The sequence below is a fragment of the Periplaneta americana genome, chromosome 12, assembly GCF_040183065.1.
Source record: "Periplaneta americana isolate PAMFEO1 chromosome 12, P.americana_PAMFEO1_priV1, whole genome shotgun sequence".
Taxonomy (NCBI): domain Eukaryota; kingdom Metazoa; phylum Arthropoda; class Insecta; order Blattodea; family Blattidae; genus Periplaneta; species Periplaneta americana.
The window spans coordinates 91,635,190-91,652,243 of record NC_091128.1 but is presented as its reverse complement, the minus strand read 5'-3'; the positions used below and the strand labels follow the sequence as shown (position 1 = coordinate 91,652,243).

Genomic DNA, 17,054 nt, shown 5'->3' with positions numbered 1-17,054 from the left:
CCCACAGACAATAAATTAGTCTATAATTAGTTGGGGAAAACGTAGCTAAAGTGAACAGCTCATCCACCGTCCAATATGAGGATGTTATGTTCCCACAATTATTATCAGTATTACTACAATTGCTGTAAATTACTATGTGGCGGTCCAAAAGCTGAGTTGGTAAAGCAACTGGCTGCAGACTGAAAGGTCCCGGGCGATGGCGGGATTTTTACTTTGCCAAGCTTCCGGAACTGTCTCAGGTTCAACTCAGCCTCCTACCAAAGAGAGTACCGGATCCTTCCCAGGAGTAAAACGCTGTCGGAGCATGATGTTGGCCACACAAACCTGAATCTAATGCCGATGACATAAAAGTACGGAGATCCACCTCCATGCGTCTTCATGACGCCTAGAAGGAGCACTTTTTTTGTCCGGAGTAGGGGACCGAAGACTAACACCGTACCTGAAACTGGGTTATTGTACCTAACCACTCTTTTATTTAGTCATTTTTATTAAATCTGTACGGCCGCTTTCTTTCAAAATATCGTGACTCATTTTCAGGTATGTGGTGCCTGCTTTCTGTTAATTCAATCATGTAGGCTTAAAGGTCCGATGGAGTCCCACTAGAATGCCGTTTCATTTCTCTCTCTCCGAAAATTTACTACGCCTCCTCAGACTATACTCTAGTCAAAATAAATTACGTCACATCGTGTTGGGTAAATACAATTGACATGGAGATGAATTTTGAAATAGTGACGGGAAAAGGTAGTGACTTTCTGTCACCAACTGCAGCTATCTTTATTTGCAGACGTGTTTGAGAATCTACACGAACCTTATAAATAATGTTGTATAGAAAATAATGGAAAGCAATTTGAACATTGTTTTATCCAAAAAAGTCATTTAATATAGAATTTTGTTTTACAGGTTTATGTTTCTGTTTTTGTTTCAGTTTATTAAAGCGACTGCAGATCATAGATTACTAGTTACAAAAATTACAGTATCATTTTCAGTACTATTCGTTCTGGTGCATACCATACTGTGTTATGCCTCAGGTCATGGTTTGCCGTTCCAGTATTATACAGGATAATTCAGGAGGATTAGTAAATATTTTATTGGGTGGTAGTATGGACTGTTCTGAGTAAGAAAAGTTCATATAAACATACAATGTCCAATTTTCAATGAGTGTGGAGATATAGATGCTTGAATGTTACGTATAAGAAGCCTTACAAATGGTATGAAAGACGACAAATGATTGCCTACAAATGAATATTAGCCTACGTGTCGAACTTCTGCGATTGTCGAAAGACAACATTGTTCATAATGGGTGTGGCAAAACAACTGTTTGACTACAAGGATGGGCATGTTCTTCCAACATGACGGAACCCTTGTACATTTTAGACGTCAGGTCACACATAGTCTAAATATCACATTCCCCGAGATATGATAGATCGGCCGCGATGGCCACATACATGACCACTAAGGTCTTGAGACCTTAGACCTTACTTCTGTCGATTATTGTTTTTCGGAGTCAATGATCACGACACCACGTCTGCTGTATCTCCTGGTCGACCTGAAATTGTTGAAAATAATAGATGAAGTTGAAATTAATGAAGGAGAAATGAATCCGAGATCCAACACCGAAAGTTCCCCAGTAATACTGCTTCTAATGATTGCGGAGGAAAACCTCGTAGAAACCGCAAGCAACTAACTTGTCGCAACCAGGATTTGAATTCGGGCCCGCTCGTTTTACGGCCAGACATGCTAACCGTTACCCCACAACGGTGGAGTCTTCCTGAATCACTCTGAATATTATAATTATAGCGAATTGTACATTTCCTACATAAATCAATATCGGTTTCTCACTGAACATATTATCGGGGTTGGAAAAGTAGTCTGATAATAAGTAGACTGTGGAATTTCATGCAATTTTATGTTTTTATTGATTTGTCATATTGAAGAAGTAAAAGTTGATCTTTGCCGAACATGGTTTTTATGTTCAATGAAGCCAACTTTATTTTGCATAAATGAATATTTCGAGGGATTTTTCCCTTTTAAATGCATATATATTTTTATTTTGCATATTTAAATTCGTAAGACGAAAAGGAATTAGTTGGGTCACTGGCTGAGAAGAAACTGCCTACTGAAGGAGGCACTGAAAGAAATGGTGAACAGGAGAAGAGTTCGGGGCAGAAGGAGATATCAGATGATAGACGACATTAAGATGTATAGATCATATGAGGAGACAAAGAGGAAGGCAGAAAATAGGAAAGATTGGAGAAAGCTGGGTTTGCAGGGAAAGACCTGCCCTTGGACAGAACACTGAATGAATGAATGAATGGATGAATATTAATGTCTTTCTTTGTTTTGTCCGATATATTATCTAATTTCAAAATGTATCTCTAATAAAAGTAATAATTTCCAAGACATATAACAATTATATGAGAAATAAAACCAGTAACTAGTTAAATTATCGTTGAGGATATGAAATTGAAGGCCTCAGAGCCATAGTGGGCCAAGCGCCAATTATAGAAACGGAGAAACAAAAGGTTAAAGTTGAGTGAATACCATAGTTTAATGAAGATTGACATATCATTTAGTTTTAATGTGCATATTTTATATTGCTGTAGGTTTCATTGAATTATGGTATTCACTTAATTTTAACCTTCCTTTCTCCGTTTTAAATATATGGCGCTTGCCCCACTATGGCTCTGAATCCTTCAATTGCTGCGACGACAATGGATACTTCTCTCTAGTATTTAAGTTGGGTCGTTTTCCACTTCAACATGAGTACGCACTAGTAATGTGTAATGTTTCAGGAGCTAGGGCAAAAAATACACGCCGCCTAAATGTCATTCAGACCTTTACCACCTTTTACTCTGATTTCGTAGAACCAAAAATTGTATTTTGACACCTGCGACAATAAAGTCGTGTATTGCTGAGGTCATGGAACGGTTGCGAAGGCAATGCTTCTATTGCGCTCTGATTTCATAGGAACAAAACTGAATATTTAAACACCTGCGACAATGAAGTCACGTGGAGTATAAATTTTCATTATTTCAACAAGTTTTACTGCACGATCAAGCGAAGAACAAGTATACGTGATCGATCTGCTTAAAAGTTTAATCGCCGACATGCCGAAAGGAAAAAGTAGCAGAAAAGATTTATTGAAGAAATGGGTTTCTGAAGACTGTTTTTATACTGATGGGAAAATCGTCTTCTGTGCAATATAGCTTCTTGACAATAATTGAAGGGTTCAGAACCGTAGTGGGCCAAGCGCCATTTACTAAAACCGTAGAAAACAAGGGTTAAAATGAAGTTATTATCATAATTCAATGGAAACATATAGCAGGTAATATAAAGTATACACATTAAAACTAAATGATATGTCAATCTTCATTAAAATATGGTATCCACTTAACTTTAAACCTTGCTTTCTCCGTTTTTAATAAATGGCGCTTGGCCCACTATGGCTCTGAACCCTTAATTTATTACATTTATTTTCATTTATATCGAATTATTAAACCTCTAAAGTGTACTTTTACTGCGCATATTTCAACAGTTTTAACTGCATAGTTATATTTGAGATTTTTTAGTGCATAAAGCTCCGTGGTCTAATAATAAGCATACTGTACAACTGCGAGCGAGAGAGAAACAATCTTTGTTGTTTACACGTGCGGCACTCTGAATCTAGTTGTTTGTTTTCGAGTTTAGTTTGTCGGAATGTCTTGCAAACATCCCACCATGACGTCGTCGCATTGGAATGAACGTTAAATTGATTGTGCCGAGATTTGAGTGATCGATGGTTTCCATGGCAACCAGTTCAACATAGGTCCTTATGTTTTTGCTGACCTATACTGTATGTAATAGTGTTAAATGCCTGTTTGAATGCTACCGCAGTTTAAATGAGATGCCTCCTGTATTTTTCCATGGCACGTTTCTAGTTCCTCGTAACGAAGGAAAACAGTTTGTAGCTAGCGTTCTGTGGGTCAACCGTGAGCGTCCTTAAACAAAATTAGCGGTGGAAAATTTTTCGTCCGTTCGCCAGAAGTTCCACTCAAACAGAGTGAATTCCGATGTATTTATTCTTACGTTCTAAGACATATAATTTATTTTTTATAAGTAATAAATAGCAATCCCTTTATTGGGTGTTGTTCAGTTGTTTAGTCAACTGTCCAAAGACAAGTCTGAACCTCGCAAGTGATACCAAAAAGACACCACTTATGAGGCAATTAGGACAGGAGATAATGGGGTAGGATGGCCAGATCCTTTCCTCCTCCATTGCACCCATCCTCAATTAGCTACATATTACACTACTCAGATTTCAGATGCATACAAACAATGTTCTTCATCTGTCACATATCGTCAAGTGAGATGTACTGTCTGATAATAGATGTACATATCAGCCAGAACCTCAATCAGAGAGATTATTAGGGGTGCACTTATCTTAATGTGGGATTTTATACGATTATAATTTACTACTACTACTACTGTTACTGCTAATGCTACTGCTGATGCCAGTAGGATATGACGGCAACATGGAGTCAAAAATGCATTCAGTTTCAAAATCGTTACTTATTCAATTTCCTACACCCAATTTTTAATATTTTGTAAATGTATCAGTAAAGTACGACTTACGTGAAAACCCTAATTTTAAACAGTCTTATTGAACACAATGTGAACAACAAAAATCTATTTTTTAAACAACAAATGTGTACTTAATTTTAATGGACCGGTTTTCATGAAGCAAGCTTTAAGGGAGAATATCTTTTAATGTGGGATTTTCTGATATCTAATCAGGAAAAACCCATGATAGAACCGATATTTAACCATTCTGGTGAATTTCAGTAAAGTCCGGAGGGTCTCATCAATCAAATCCACTCTCCTCACCTCCACGTTGTATCTTTTAAGATGCGAAAGAGAGAGTGGCGTGTGAAAAGCAACGCGAAACGACTGCATTTATCTTTTCCAAGATGGCATGATGAGTCTCTCCATGGTAAAAAAATTCCGGACGTAAACTCTCAGGGGCCTGTTTCATAATGTTTACAATCTTTGTAAATTGTAAACTTTGCTTGTAAATTGTAAACTTCTGTTTCACAATCTTTGTTTGTAATGTTGAACTTTACAAAGAAATCAAATCCTTACTAATTAAATTTTGCGCATTTTACAAGCATTCTGTTTCACAATTAAGGGTAATTTTACAAACGTGTAAAATTTACTTGTAAAGTTAGCACATTTTCTACAATAGCTCTGAGATGTGTAAAGTTTAATATTGCAACAAATTCTGAATAAATACAATAAAGATATATTTATTAAATTAATTTTTGAGTAACTGGTTAATAGTAAGAATTAACTAGAACAGTTTTGATGTTATTACGTAGTTCTAATGACTCAGACGAAGATATTGAATTTAGGCCTAATCAAACAAAGACGTATACGTAAAAATTTTCCGGCCAAGAATTAATAATACGTTCGTATCATTGTATGAATTTAATTAAAGGTTTGAATGAGTCCCGCGCTATACTTCAGAATACCGCGTAAGTATTTATATACGAAGACTGTATTTAATAAATAATCGCACTTGAAGAAGAAGTTCCCTGCAGCAAAAATGAATTAATTCAATAATGCAATAACGACACTACTTACGCGGTATTATGAAATCGTTTCGAGTCCCGTTTCGCTGGAATCTCTCCTACAAAATATGGGACATCACATTCAACATGGAAAAGTGGTGCCCTAACCTCAAAACGAGAACTGTATTGTTTTGCATTGGTTTAATAACTAGCTTCAGTTCCGTGCGTTAGCAGATAAGCACGGAATTTCTAAGATATCAGTGTGCAAAAGTGCCCACAGGGTGATTGATGTTGTTAAAAGAGTGAAATTCGAGGCAGGTTTTTGATCATCAAAATGTTATTTACTGTAGCACAAATTTTTTATGCTGCTGCCGGATCACTAATGTTTGTGAGGTTATAGATGCAACATCAATAAATACTGAGGTATCAGCACAAAAAAAAATGAATCTGATTTTGTGCTAGACATTGTAATATATTATTTTATCAATTGCATATTTGTACTTGGACCAAATCTGTTATTTACTTATTTGACTGAATTTGGCGCTAACTTTGTTCATTTAAGTAATAGACATAATGTTATACTCGACCAATCACATCACATGAAACTCCATTGTCGCCAATATATAAAAATCTAATTACTTTTAATTTTTTTTAACAATACTTTATATTTTCTTTTGGTGAAATATGAATCAGCAAGCTTAGAATAATCTATTTTGGTACAAAATATAAACATATGTATCGATAGTGGTAAAAATACAGCGACTTTAGCTCTGCTCCTTAGCGATTTTTGTAAACTGTCGTTGGCGATATTGTGTAACCAATTTGTAAATTTCTTTAGCTGATTTTGTAAAGTTCGTCAAACTTTACAAATTAATAAGATAGCATTGTAAAACACAATTTACAAGCATTTGTAATCTTTTACTTGTTATTTGTAAATTGTTAATTTGTAATTTGTAAGGATTGTGAAACGGGTCCCAGGAGGGGGAAACTTATGCGGAGACTAAAAGGAAGGCGGAAAATAAAGATTGGAGAATGCTGGGTTTGCAGTGAAAGACCTGCCCTTGGGCAGAACAGTCATGAATGAATGAATGAATGAATCTTTTAATGAAAGGGAAATTGGTTAGTGCAAAACATTTTTTTTCGAAATGTTCACAGAAATACACCTTTCATGATTTCTGACGTTAGAGGCCTTTGGCGCTTAAAGCAAAGAAAAAAATAGGAATGTGAAAGCTGACATAGTAAGCAAAGGAATGTATTTAGAACAAGCTAGCGGAAGAATCATAGAAATGAATTTAAAATACAGCTAATCGTGTCTGTAATCGAATAATTGCGAAGAGAGTTTAGCCAGGTTAATTGCGGTCAGGAATTGGAAGAGCAGACTGTGCAGTTACATAATTAATATAGTCCACCGTGGCGTGATATGAGACCAAAGTTCAGGATATTAAACCTCACTATAATGCGCGATATCTTGGATTTATTTGTATTCTCAGTTGCTGTCTGGCGTCTAGGTAATGACGGAGTGTAACTAAGGTGATGAAGAACATTCGTTTTAGTTGTTCTGTGACTGTCATTTGTTTTTAATGTATAGTTCTTATTATGATAAACATTTTATAAACAATTTAAAGAAATAGCCTAATGTTTCACTAAGTGCGAATGTCAAATCGTTTTAATGTTGGATTGGTGTTGTGAAGAAGTTGAAATGGTGGACGGTGTTGATTACTATTTAATTTCAGATGTGAGTACATATTTATAAATACAGCTGTAGGTTATTCATCCTCCATGACACAAGCGGTATAGTTTCTTGCTACTAATTCAGCAGATTCATGTTCGATTATAGACATGGATGCGAAGACATCTTCTTCTAATCGATTTCGGGAGTGTGAACCTTATTTTATGTTTTTTATGTGTTGTCTTAAGGCCCTTAGGCAGTACTGACCGAATGATCACAAATAAGAAAACTTTCCACAACTTCAGGCTGAAACGCCCTTGAAAGTTTGCACAAGTTAATACTGTAAAGGTGAAGTGACGTGTAAAATTCAAGTTATCTTTATAAACTATAACTTGTTTAGAAAATAGTGTCGAGTATTCTTCAATGTTTATGTATGTATGTATGTATTATGTATGTATGTATGTATGTATGTATGTATATATGTATGCACTGTAAACATTAACTTGTTAATCTGTGAACTCTCACACACCTAGAAGAACATGTTGTCCAGTGGTGTAAAGTACGATTATTTAGTCCTGATAATCGCCGACAATGCGCGTCTAGGTCAGGCGACTCCATTTAGTTACACCAAGGGGTGTTTGGGTTAGTCAGTCGCTTGCCTTCAGAGTGACCGGATGTCATGCATGAGGTAGAGCTGTATGTTTTCAGTACAGTTAAGCTGTACTACGTTTCTTTACTGACCGCTCGCCCTTATCTCTACTCCGGAACTCTCCCAACTACTCCTGTTACTTTCCCCTCTTTCGCGTCAGCAATGTATTGGAAATCGATCTTCCTCTTGGCGGGCCGTGAGGGCTGGAGTCACACAACGATCAATGCTTGGACCGCTATTATTTTCCATCTAGATGAACATTAGAGTCTTGAAAATAGTCTACTGCTTACACCATCTCTACGCTGACGATCTTCAAGCATACATAAACTTCCATACTCACAAAATAAATTATACATAACTAAAATTAACAACCGCGACTCAATTTGAACATGGACACAAATATTTCGACTTAAATTAAATTAAGAAAAATCACGGATAATAGTTGTCAGGTCATCCACATTTGTTAAACACTATTATCATACCAAATCTTTCAATAAAATGAACTATTAAAAACTCAGATAACATATGAATAAAAACTTAAATTGTAACATTCACGTTGCAGAAACTTGCAAAAAAGTATTCTCATTAATCAGTTCGTTCAGGCGATTACTCATGATGCCTCTTTTCGATTACTGTGATATTCTATTTACTTACCTAAGCGTTACTTTGGCGCAAAGGCTCGAACGTGTTCATAGTAATGTGCGTCAGTTTCGTCCTAAATATTCGCCGGGCTGATCACCCCTCGAAATGTGCTGGCTCCGTCTAGAATATGACAGAAATATCCACTGTCTTTCTCTCCTCTTTCATATATTGCATTTCTCCACTCCTATCTCGCATGCCGCTTTCAAAATTTATCCATCCATCGAATTTCTTAGATTCAAATCCTACCCATTGCATGCTTATTTTGTCTGTTGTCTTTATTATGTCTTACGTCGTCTTAGCTACGTCCTAACCTCAATTAATGGGACTCTACTTTGTGTTCTTCAGTGTGCGTTCTTCATAAAGGACTGTCAAGTGTGGGAAATGTATATGCCCCGATAAAGAAGTCCTTCAAAAATCTGAAAGGCCCTCACTACTTACTGTATGCAGTCATGCGTAATATCGCGTGGGAGAACGCAGCATCCTGCTTTGCAACTGAATTGGTTTCCGATAGAGCTATTTGACCTGTCCTCGGTTATTTAGAGCAATGCCTACAATTTTCCATGAAATACAACAATGCTTGAAGGTTATAGGAAATCATTGCGTGTTCTAGATTCATTATTGAATTGATTTGTGCAAATGAGTTTTCGTGGAAAAGTGGAATTGAAAACTGAGTGCCATACTTACGCATTATACCTCTTTCGAAACAATTAATGAGTAAAGATTTCTGAAAGTATCCGTAATCAATTTCTTATAAATTTCTGCTGTCTCTTGCGATATCACTAAATTTCCACTGTTAGAGATATCTACCTACTCTGATATTTACTCCAGGCAGTGTTGCCAACTCCTAATATCTTTCTCCATCAAATCGATATCCTAAAATCCGTAAAAAAGTTTTAAGAAGTAAGGTCCACTCTGTATTTTTATATACTTACTTGCTTACTTACTTATTACTGGCTTTTAAGGAACCTTGAGGTTCATTGCCGCCCTCACATAAGCCCGCCATTGGTCCCTATCCTGAGCAAGATTAATCCAGTCTCTATCATCATATCCCACCTCCCTGAAATCCATTTTAATATTATCTTCCCATCTACGTTTCGGCCTCCCCAAAGGTCTTTTTTCTTCCGGCTTGCCAACTAACACTCTATAAGCATTTCTGGATTCGCCCATACGTGCTACATCAAATTGAAACAATTTATTCATTGACGTTGATTAAAATAATTCATCCATGCCATCATATGCTTCCAACTGTGCAGTTGAGGTAATGGATTGTTCTGTACACTGCCATCTTGCCATTGAGAACATTTTCTGGTAGGGTGTATTGTACTGTATTTTATTTATTTACATTCCATAGTATTCGTGCATCGCTTCACAGGTAGAATATGGAACATGTAAAAAAATCTTAATAATGCTATGAAGTCTTAATTATACTCACAGTTTAGTTGAAATATATACAGAAGAATTTACAATATAATCTAGTAGTACAACACGAAGGTTTAATATCAGTACTTAATACAAAGCAGAAATATTCATGAAACGTTGTTGAACATCATAAATTCACCTACAGAATAAAAGGCCTGAGAAATTAGACACTTCTGTAATTTGGCCCTAAATAATATTATGTTTTGAGTTTGATTTTTTAATATCCAAACGGAGGCTATTAAAAATTTTACTGCCATATAACGCACTGCTTTTTGGTAGCACGATAGACTTGCCGATAGAGTGTGAAAGTCATTTTTGACGTGTATTTATGCTATGAACTGTTGAATCAGTTACAAAGTTTTTTACGATTACATACGAGGAAGTTTATTAATGGAAAATATATACTGACCATTAACAGCCAAAAAATAACCCAGTCTATCACGAAATTAGTCCATTGTCTTCCTCACAGTTATATGACTGTTCTGTTCCATCTCATATCTATAATGGACTGTTTTCGTGTTAGACTGAGATACTGTTTGACTGTGAATGGTTCTCATTTTGGGCATCTGTGATAAAGTTTGGTTAGTCATAGTGTTTCTTTAGTTTTATGGCCTACTCAACGTAATTTTACATACTTGTCTCATATTTGAAATCCAAGAAAGAAGTTTAATAAATAGTTAAGAGACAAGGAACGGGAGAATGGGTGAAGTTTCTACGCATTCATACGTAAAATTTAATGAAGATTCGGAATATGTAAAGTTTAATGTAGTGTGCCATTTAAAAAAAATTAGTTTTCTGTCACACCCTGTATGTCTGCATAACTGTTTTCGATCACTGGCATAATATTGTACGGTTTATCTCCAGCAGTTTTTGTATAAACATTTTTTTGTAAAATTAAAATTTAAGAAGTTATTAACAATATTCCACACTTATTGTTCATTCTGCATATTGTATAATCTATATTTATATATTTGTTATTTTAATATGAACCAGCTTGTCAAATAATAATAATAATAATAATAATAATAATAATAATAATAATAATAATACCGGTAGTGATAATATTCTCATCATGCCCGCACAAATTGAAAGACCTGTAAACAAAATATATTTTAGAAACGTGTACTATCTGACTGAATACAAGTAAATGTAAATTTCTTCTTGGGTAGTACTCCTTTTTGGACCACTCTGTAAATCATTTGAGTAAGAAGATATCTTCATCTGGGAATGGAATGGAATTTACGGGAGAGGGTTTCAAATTCTGATTGGGACAAGTTACCTGGTTGGGGTTTTTCCGGGGGTTTACCTCAACCAACTGAAGCAGAATTGCTGGGTACCTTTCGACGTTGGACCTCGGATTCGTTTCGCCATCGTTAATTCACATATCATCATCCATACCCCGTAGCTCGAGTTAAGGTCACGGTGCGGCGTGCTGTACTTATACAAGAGCGCGGTCGTTCAGCTACCCAATCATTCACAGAATAGGAGTGGTAAGCATAATATCCCTTAGGCTGCAGTGCAAGCCTTCGGGTCCCTCCTCCGTACAAAAGAAAAAAACCCTCAAACTAGGCGCATTCCCAAACTCATACTGGCTGACTACACTAAGGTTCGCTGCGTATCCAGGTTTCGAGCAGGCAATCCCCCTCGTCTCTAGCCACCCTCCTCCATGTGTCGCCAGCCGGCGATCGGGGAATGCTATGGAATGTGACGGAATGATGTAGATCCCTAACAATGGGGAAACAGGAGAACCTCGACAAAAAAACCCAACTGCAACCTTGTCCGCTACAAGTGTAATTATGGATTTTTCAGTGAAAAACCTGACCGGAACTCGAACCCGGCACCGTCTGTGTGACAGGCTGAAGGTCTGACCACTCAGCCACCGCAGGGGTTTATCTTCATCTTAGAATAGTACATAAATGGTTGCTTGATGTTTGATAAAAGTTTCATAGAGTTACAGTATTTTAAGTGGATTTTAATTTATTTTAGATTTTAAAATGTAGTGATTTTAGAGCTAGAATTGTGTGGTTGTCACATCCCACTATCCTTAAAATTATAATATACTCGCAATTCTACTCGGGAAAAGTAAAGCAGACTTGTGGAGTGCACTAACAAGAATGGGTCACCAAGTGATAATGGATTTTCACAACAATTGTTCTCCCATACGTTCCATTTTCAATAAGAAATCTCACTATAAATTTCTACATCCGGTAAGAGCCTAGTTTTCGAAATATGATTTTTTCAAATTCTTCAATCCAGAGCTATAACAGCTAATGCAAACAGTGCTATGTGCTAGATATATCAGGCAATAAATCTCATCTAGCTGCATACCGTTCTGTTAAAATCTCCTTAAATAATTTGCTATGAAAATGACATATCAAATATAGAATATTCATGAAATTGACTATAGAACAGTCTATGAATGAATGATAAGGAAATGCAAGCATACCTGAAATTACTCAATGTATTGATCACAGTAGAGGAAATCGTTTTAAAAATGCTCAAAACACAGTGGAACTTTGTTCCACGAACATCGTTGTAAAATGCTCAAAACACTGTGGAACTTTGCACCACGAACATCGTTGTAAAAATGCTCAAAACACTGTGGAACTTTACACCACGAACATAGTTGTAAAAATGCTCAAAACACTGTGGAACTTTGCACCGCGAATATCGTTGTAAAAATGCTCAAAACACTGTGGAACTTTGCACCACGAACATCGTTGTAAAAATGCTCAAAACACTGTGGAACTTTGCACCACGAACATCGTTGTAAAATGCTCAAAACACAGTGGAACTTTGCATCACGAACATCGTTGTAAAAATGCTCAAAAGACAGTGGAACTTTGCACCACGATTTGCACCACGAACATCGTTGTAAAAATGCTCAAAACACAGTGGAACTTTGCACCACGAACATTTCAGAAAAATAACTTTCTTACAGTCAGCTTTAACATCAACGTGAAAGCAGAATTCTACAGGAGTAACGAATTTAGCAGGTTTGTTGCCAAGAAACCCTGCTTTATGCCAGCCATATTTAAACATATTCACATATCTAGGAGATGAAAACTGATTATGTGTTGACTGCAATTTTATTACATTATCTTTATGATGCAATATAATATTCGTGCCAAGTAACAAAACACTATCAGAGAACTTCAGTGAATTTTTTCCAAGGTCTAAAGCCTTAAACGTGAAGAGCCTGAACAATCGGAGTTGTGTGTTTTGGAATGGTTAACAATTCCACCGTTTTACCTTCTGACGTTATTCTTTCTACAGCTTGTCTACCTCGCGTAACTGCTCCACGATTGTACAAAAAGAATGCTGTAATCACTGACAGATGGAAAGTATACTTCCTGAAACAACTGAAGAAGTGTGTTTTCATAAGCTTCTCCGATTTTGAGGGCAATGCATAAACATTTAAAGCATTAAACATTTTATTCCTGACGATGGCAATGTGAAGCGATTATTTTGAAAAAACATATCTCGAAAGCCAGGCCTTCTCCGGATGTAGAAATTTATAGGGAGATTTCTCTTTTGAAGTGGAACGTACGGAGGAAAAATCGTTGTGAAAATCCATTTATCACTTGGTGAACCTTCCTTGTAAGTGTATTGTATTTGGTTTATTTTCAAATAACCTGTCAGGCAGACCTCTATAAAGAGAAAGTATATGATCTAATTAAACACATGCATTTTGATTAAGGAAATTGAACAGGCTGCACTCAATCAAGCTAGTACATTAGCAACTATTAGGTACATGGAAAGCCTGAAGGTTGTACTCTAGATTGCATGTAGCTCAGCGTAGATTTGTTGCAAAAGATGAATGTACAGCATGTTCACAAATATTAAAGCTAATCATGGTGTTATCCGAATGAGTAGTGATTCGGTTTTCTATTCTCATGACATTGATTCTAACCCTGCAAATGTTAAGTAAAATTTTTGACTGTCGAGAACAATTTTGGGCAAATGTTTTGCGCATTTTTATTTCTCTTGTTATAATACCAACATTTATCAATAATTCACATTTCATTTTTAGACAGCAACGGGAAACAACTGCATCAATTTTATTCTGAAAATGCCTTGATATATTAACTCTGACAAATGTCGTTCTACCGGTTAAATAATGAAACTACACCGTAGGTATAAGCCAATTTCTATATCTACAGTTCTTTGCAAATTTAATAATAATAATAATAATAATAATAATAATAATAACAATAATAATAATAATAATAATAATAATGAAGCAATGGCTGATGAACGAAGTTAAAAAGGAATATAGATTATTGCAAGAAGTTGTATTAAATTTCAATGATGGGTGAGTGAACATTGCTTCTCTTCGTGTGATAAGACGTTGAGATATTCCCTTTAACTTTGCGGCGTTCAACTTTGCGGCGTCGAGAACACGTGACGCGAGTCGAGTTCCCTGGATGCGCCGCCTGGCTGCGGTCAGACGTCGTCGTCCACATGCTATGGCTACAGCGCCGATGAGTTATGAGTCACTATCGTCATGTGTTTGGAGGGTCGTCAGTCCGTCCAGTCGGAACATGTGTGTTATCATGGTTGCAATTCATCATCCCCCTTGTCGCTGACATGAACATTGAAGGATTAGTTCTTCAGATGACTACTATGATATCTACCTTACAAGTATAATCATGAACGATGGAGATGATATGGATAATGGTGATGATGGCGACGAGAACATTGACGACGATTATGGTAGACGGCTGTGATACGATGACGACTATGATGTTGACAATGACGACTGCTCATGATGGCTATGATACGATGACGACTATGATGTTGACAATGACTACTATGCTCATGATCGTGATACGATGACGCTATGATGTTGACAGTGACGACGACTGCTCATGATGGCTGTGATACGATGACGACTATGATGTTGACAGTGACGACTATGGCTGTGATACGATGACGACTATGATGTTGACAATGACTGCTCATGATGGCTATGATACGATGACGACTATGGAGTTGATAATGACGTCTATGCTCATGATGGCTATAATACGATGACGACTATGCTCATGATGGCTGTGATATGATGACGACTATGATGTTGACAATGACGACTATGTCATGATGGCTATGATAGGTGACGATTATGATGTTGACAATGACGACTATGTCATGATGGCTATAATACGATGACGACTATGCTCATGATGACTGTGATACGATGACGACTATGATGTTGACAATGGCGACTATGTCATGATAGCTATGATAGGTGACGACTATGATGTTTACAATGACGACTATGCTCATGATGGTTGTGATACGATGAAGACTATGATGTTTACAATGACGACTATGCCCATGATGGCTGTGATATGATGACTATTAGCTAACGATGAATGTGGTGTTGGCGATGACTGTGCTAATGATAATGACGGTAATGGCTACGATATACATCGTGAAGTGATAAATGGAACTCTTTTAAACAGGAACTCTGTTAAATTTTTTGTTAAGTTTATTTATACACGCTTTCAGATCTATGGTCATGTCGCGTGTGTAGGATCTTTATGCAGAGTGGAAAATTTAAGAGGTGATTCTACATGTTAAATATAACAAAACTTTTATTGTACTTTTCCTTCGATGAAACACCGTTAAGCAGCAAAAATAATAGTCTTTGCCCAATGTTTGCAGCGCTCTATTGCAGTAACAGTCCGAGAGAGATGGCTGATTACTATACAAGGAGATGAGTAAAAATGACCTGAATAGTTAGTGTCTTGAGTTTTTTTTTTTTTGTTTGTTTGTTTTTTTTTCAAATTAAACTGTTTAGCCATGAATTTAAATTGAATAATTGCGAAAATCGTTAAAATAAATCTTGCAACGTACTACACTGTCGAGTGCGTGTGATTGAGTACAGCAGAGGGAGAGGGGAAAGTATGTGATGGGTTGCCAAACTCCCTAGAGTTGTTGCATTAGCCATGATGTTGTCAAATGATTAATAGAAACATAACGATTTCCTTTAAACCGGTGAGTGTTAGAAAAAAAACTTAATTAGATTTTTCAAACCTCTCCTCATGATCTATTACCAGTTTCATTTTGATGCATTGGTTACCTTCCACCCTGTATATCAGTAGACCGTTGAATATTGTTGAGTTTCTGTTTCTATTGTGTGTTATAGATCATTTTCAGTCTGACATATGCTTTTGTGACCGAAGGAAACTATGAAAAACCTGGAAGTTCCGAATGCGAGTCTCAAACGTTACCGTCTGAGCCATCTCGCCCGGTACTGTCAGATTTGTTTACAACCCTTGTCCAAATAATTTTACTGATTCACTTTATTTGTAAATTGCTATACAATGAGAGAATAATTTTGCCAGGGCTGTTAATTCACTCGTAAATTGTTACTTTTAGTTTACAAAGAAAAAAATTCATAATAGAAAATGCGATCTCCTTTTGATTGCCTCTTTGAATCTGGCGTGCGTGTAATGTCCACCACAGTCAAGGCCTCCCTATCAACTGTTTCTAATCTGTCACAGCTTCCTGTTTTCCTTGTCAATCACATAGCTTTGCTGGAAGAGCGGCCCAACCCCAACCAATTTAATGATTTATTGGCTTCCGGTTTTTTAAAAGTGATCTTACTATTGCTCCGAAAGGATAGAATCTATCGGTGGCCCAGAACCAGACTGTTCCAAGTCCATTTTAATAATTTTTTTTTCAGGAGAGCTATTTTAAGCTCCTGACATTCAAAGCTTCATGAAACGATTTGGAATAGCTTCATAGCAACCTTATGAAGAGGAATATTTACAATTTTGTTCGATTCATGTATGCAGACAAGAACTGAAACACAATGAAACACAGATTTCTTTCTTATAAAAAGTTGGACTTAGAACAGTCTGGTTCTCAGCCATCGCTATATAAATCCAATCGTATGTTAGAGGGGCCAGGCGTAGCTCGGTCAATTAACCTACCGAAATAGGACTGTGTCTCGATAAAAGAAAGTTAGTTTTCTGCAAGTACTGTGCCTTTTTCTCCATTCTCAGTTTACCGTTGTTCTATTTTCGCTATATTATATACATTTTAAATGGTCTAACGTTGAAACAAACATGAAATGAATTACAAGGATTATTTTTGTCCATTATACATTCTTTTGGAT

The 17,054-nt window shown here is 36.5% G+C and overlaps 1 protein-coding gene across 4 annotated transcripts in view; it reads left to right on the top strand.

Annotated features, from left to right (window-relative positions):
• Positions 1–17,054, top strand: part of LOC138710684 (monocarboxylate transporter 14) — a 594,707-nt gene that overhangs the window by 445,383 nt on the left and 132,270 nt on the right. The window contains exon 1 of one of the 4 annotated variants that reach the window (XM_069841746.1): positions 7,231–7,281. The exons of the other annotated variants lie outside the window; for them this stretch is intronic. Within the exon in view, the coding sequence (XP_069697847.1) occupies positions 7,246–7,281 (36 nt within the window). The 5' untranslated portion in view covers positions 7,231–7,245. Of the gene's footprint in view, positions 1–7,230; positions 7,282–17,054 lie in introns of those variants that run through there. 4 annotated transcript variants of the gene reach the window in all.